A 3,951-nucleotide genomic window follows, 5' to 3' on the forward strand; every position below is an offset into this window, starting at 1 on the left:
TTTGCACCAGAAACCAGCAAGAAGGGTTTATAAAATCCCATCCCAACTAAGTTATCTATCGATGGCACGAAACAAGAATGACCATCAACAGCAATTAGCAGTTTGATGCAAGATCTGATCGCGCCATCTCCCTGCATCACCCACAACTCAGCTATAGTATTAAACACATTCATGTTTATCAGACAAAGGCACCCCTCATGTATCCCCAGTCTCCGAAATCTACATCTTGAATCAAATATCCCATTAGGCACTGCCAATCTGGAGAATTCCTTGCTAGCTATATTAAATTCTACGATAAGCAACGAAGAATGATTATGATTTGCAGCTAACCAATAGATAGACCCTCCAACTAAAATTCCTGCAGCATGCTCATTATCCAAAAAACCAGACATGACAGATTCAACACCCTTCCATTGCTTTGTTTTAAGCGTATAGATATAAACAAATGCATCTTTTTCCTCGTATTTATAAACTATAGCAACAACTGCATAATCATCACAACTGGAATCATACCCTAATCCAAATAGGTTACAAGTACTTTTATTGGATCGATATCGACAAGGAAGAAGAGGCAACATGTTAAACTCTAAAGTTGTAGGATTAAGCAAGAACATACATTTGCGGTAATCTTCAACTAATATCAAACCATCACAAGAACCCCATACTCTAGACCACATGTTCTTGTTCTTGTTATCGCGGTACGTGAAAAGATTGAACTTCAACCTTGATGCAACTCCGTTACTATGGTTATTGTCGAAATGAACAGAGTACAGAGAACGTTCTGATTCGGGATTTCGACCGTCTTCAGGTTCAGCTGGTAAGAGTATGAGTTTAGTGATTGAGGTTTTGTTCAAATGAGATTTGATGAAATATGGATCGGAAATGAGAGAATTCCATGACTTTGAAACGCACTTGCAAATACCAAGAGACTTGGCATGCATGCATATGAAAATGCACGTTAAAAGCTCTACTGGCATAAGGTTAATGTAATCTACTTTTGCCATTTCAGCTCTTGGTATAAGAAAACTTTAGGAACCCTAAAAAGATCGATGAAGGTTAAAGAACAACTGCACTGCACATAAATAGCTAGCAATTGCTATGAGAAAAAAAACAGCAATTGCAAGATAATAGTATCAAATTTTGAAAATGTATGTTTCGTCAGTCTGATACCACAAAATATGGCCAAATTCAAATTCAAAATTTTGTAATTCCAATCTATCCAAGCTAATCTGTGCATGAAATTAGGAAGTTAGAACCTGCAGTCAGGGAGCCAGAAAGAGGTGGTTGGGGTTGCGAGCTAATATATTTTTTTATTTTTTATATATTAAATAAATAATAAATATTATTTTAACAACTTTAATGTACATAATATACTTGAATTCGTGTATTTAAATTCATAACTATTATAAATATATTAATTTTAGTACTAAATTCATAAAATTTATATATTTTGACGGGACGGAAATTGAGAATAATTTTTTTTACAACTAAATATATAAATATATATAATATATTTTTCATAAATTATAATATTAATTTCACAATTATAGCAGAGTTTGGGGCGGCAGATGCACCCGCAGGCCACCCCGCCTCCGTCCCTGCCTGTAGTAATGGATTTAGTTTCCTAACTAATCATTTAATCATAACAATCATCATGAGTAGCAACTTCAAATCATTTCTAACGAGATTCCAAAACTTTGTCCATTTCAAATAGCATAATCAAAACTCTGTCAAAGAAATTAAAAAAGAAGGAAAAAATGAGAAATGCCAAGTCCCAAAAAGCATTTCAAAAACGGTTTCAAAATGCTTAGTTGTTAAAATATGATTGATTATTCTCTTACCTCGTACATAAATATGAATCCCCAAATTAAATCAAGTCATGTGTCATTTTGAAATAAATTTTGGATCCATTTTTGAATACATAACAATGCTAAAAAACGAACCATTTTTTTGCTCGTTTTTTCCAAATGAGCTTTGATGAAACGTGGATGGGAAAGGAGAAAATTCCATGACTTGCAAACACACTTACACATGCCAAGAGACTTAGGGGTCATTTGTTAACAGGTGAACGGGAGGGAATGAACTGAACTGTTCTATAAGTTATTGTTCAGATTTTGAGTAGGCTGACTAACTTTGGAAAATCTGGACGATGGGGAAAAATCTTCTGGACCATTGCCCCTCTATTTTTATCTGAATGGCTTATTCACATGATATTCTAAACTGCCTTATCTATAATGCTTGCAAAATTTTCATTAGCACTTATTTTGGAATAAAAAATGTTTAATCTTTCTTTTGTAACATCCTTTATTTAATTGCAGATTTTTTTTAATTTATTATATGACCACTAAATGTCTAAGTACATAAATAAATAAATAAATAAATATAAATAAATATAATTTAACACCGCAAATTAACTTTCCCTTTCAAAATACTTAATTAATTTATTTACATTTAACATTATTATGTTAAAAAATATAATAACTTTAGACAATTCATATTATAATTTATTATTATTATTATTATTATTAGGTTGGATCAATTAAATTTTAACCAAGTTTGAAAAAAATGATAAGTAGATTATATCATTCAAAAATATAAAATTTGTTTATCAAACGATCCCATTCATTCATTATTCAGATTTATCACTCGTCCAGAAATCTTAACTATCCCGAAAATCTTATTCAAATTTAACAAATGAGCCCTTAGGCATGTGAAAATGCACGTTAAAATCTCCATAGGCATAAGGTTAATATAAATCCGGGGAGTGCGGGGCGGATCGGTATGGTTTTAAACTAAAATTTATAAATTTACATATAAATAAATATAATTAATTTTTTAATTTTTAATTATTAGTTCAGATCCGGAATTTTAGGTTCGATTTTCACATTTAACTGAAACCGCAAAATTAATTTTGGTTTCGATATGTAATCTTGTGGTTTCGATTTCGGATCACTTTTTAACGATTCGGATTCTAACAATTTATTGAAATTTCGATTTCGGATTTTTTCAATTTTCTGCTCTACATTAATATAACCTAGTTTTGCCATTTGAACTCTTGGCAAAGAAAACTCTCGAGTCTTCACAATGAAAATAAAAGACCTGCATAATGCACATAAAAATAGCCGGCAATTAGGAGTATAAAAGGTAATTGCTACAAGAAAATCCAGCAATTGAGAGATAATTATCAAATTGATATGAGATAACGCAAAATCTGGGCAAATTCAAGTTCAACTAATCAAAATTTTATAATCCCCATCTTTCAGCTCATAATAAGGCATAACTCGTAAAATCTGGGCAAATTCAAATTCAACTAATCAAAATTTATAATCCCCGTCTTTCAGCTCATAATAAGACATAACTATAAGGCAAATTGTTGGAATATCAAATTAATATTAAAATATCCCTAGAGCCTGTGCAATCAATTACATATAAATTTTGCTCTAAATTTTTCCTACTTGGAGAAGTTCAAAATTATTAACATCCAACCTTTTTAAATCTTTCAAAATAAGGTGAAATTTTCCTAGCCATTTATAACTATTAAAATCTAGCACAATTAAAGTTTAAACATTTGGCATATATACTTATGGACTATGCTAAAATATTAATTTTAATTTTGGATTCGGCTTATGTAAACGGATTAGGTTGTATTGGATGGTGATAATATTTAATAAATCTTGATCCCGCCAAATTATTCTGGTTATCCTGGAATTTAAGGTAAAAAACAAACTAAAAAATAAGTTCAAGAAATGCCTTAAAACACGTCCTAAATGAAAATTTAGGATAATCGATAAAAAAATCAAATTCTAAACCTGCCTTAAAATACATTATCTTTAGAGCACCCATATATTTGCTCTTCCCTGCAATCTTAATTCAAATATATTATCATTTTAATAATAAGACATAATTTTAAGATAAATTGTTTGAATTGATATATCATTCTAAATTACTAGA

The 3,951-nt window shown here is 30.5% G+C and overlaps 1 protein-coding gene across 1 annotated transcript; it reads right to left on the reverse strand.

The window, feature by feature from the left end:
- Positions 1 to 14: 14 nt before the first annotated feature.
- On the reverse strand, positions 15 to 1,039 carry LOC141704021 (F-box/kelch-repeat protein At3g06240-like; the record flags this gene model as incomplete). Its single annotated transcript, XM_074507365.1, has 2 exons — positions 617 to 1,039; positions 15 to 484 (listed from the first exon to the last, which is right to left on the reverse strand). Coding segments are annotated over exons 1-2 (858 nt in total), but the record flags the coding sequence as incomplete, so codon positions are not given.
- Between the last annotated feature and the right edge of the window lie 2,912 nt (positions 1,040 to 3,951).

Source organism: Apium graveolens, unplaced genomic scaffold (genome assembly GCF_009905375.1).
Source record: "Apium graveolens cultivar Ventura unplaced genomic scaffold, ASM990537v1 ctg7320, whole genome shotgun sequence".
NCBI lineage: Eukaryota > Viridiplantae > Streptophyta > Magnoliopsida > Apiales > Apiaceae > Apium > Apium graveolens.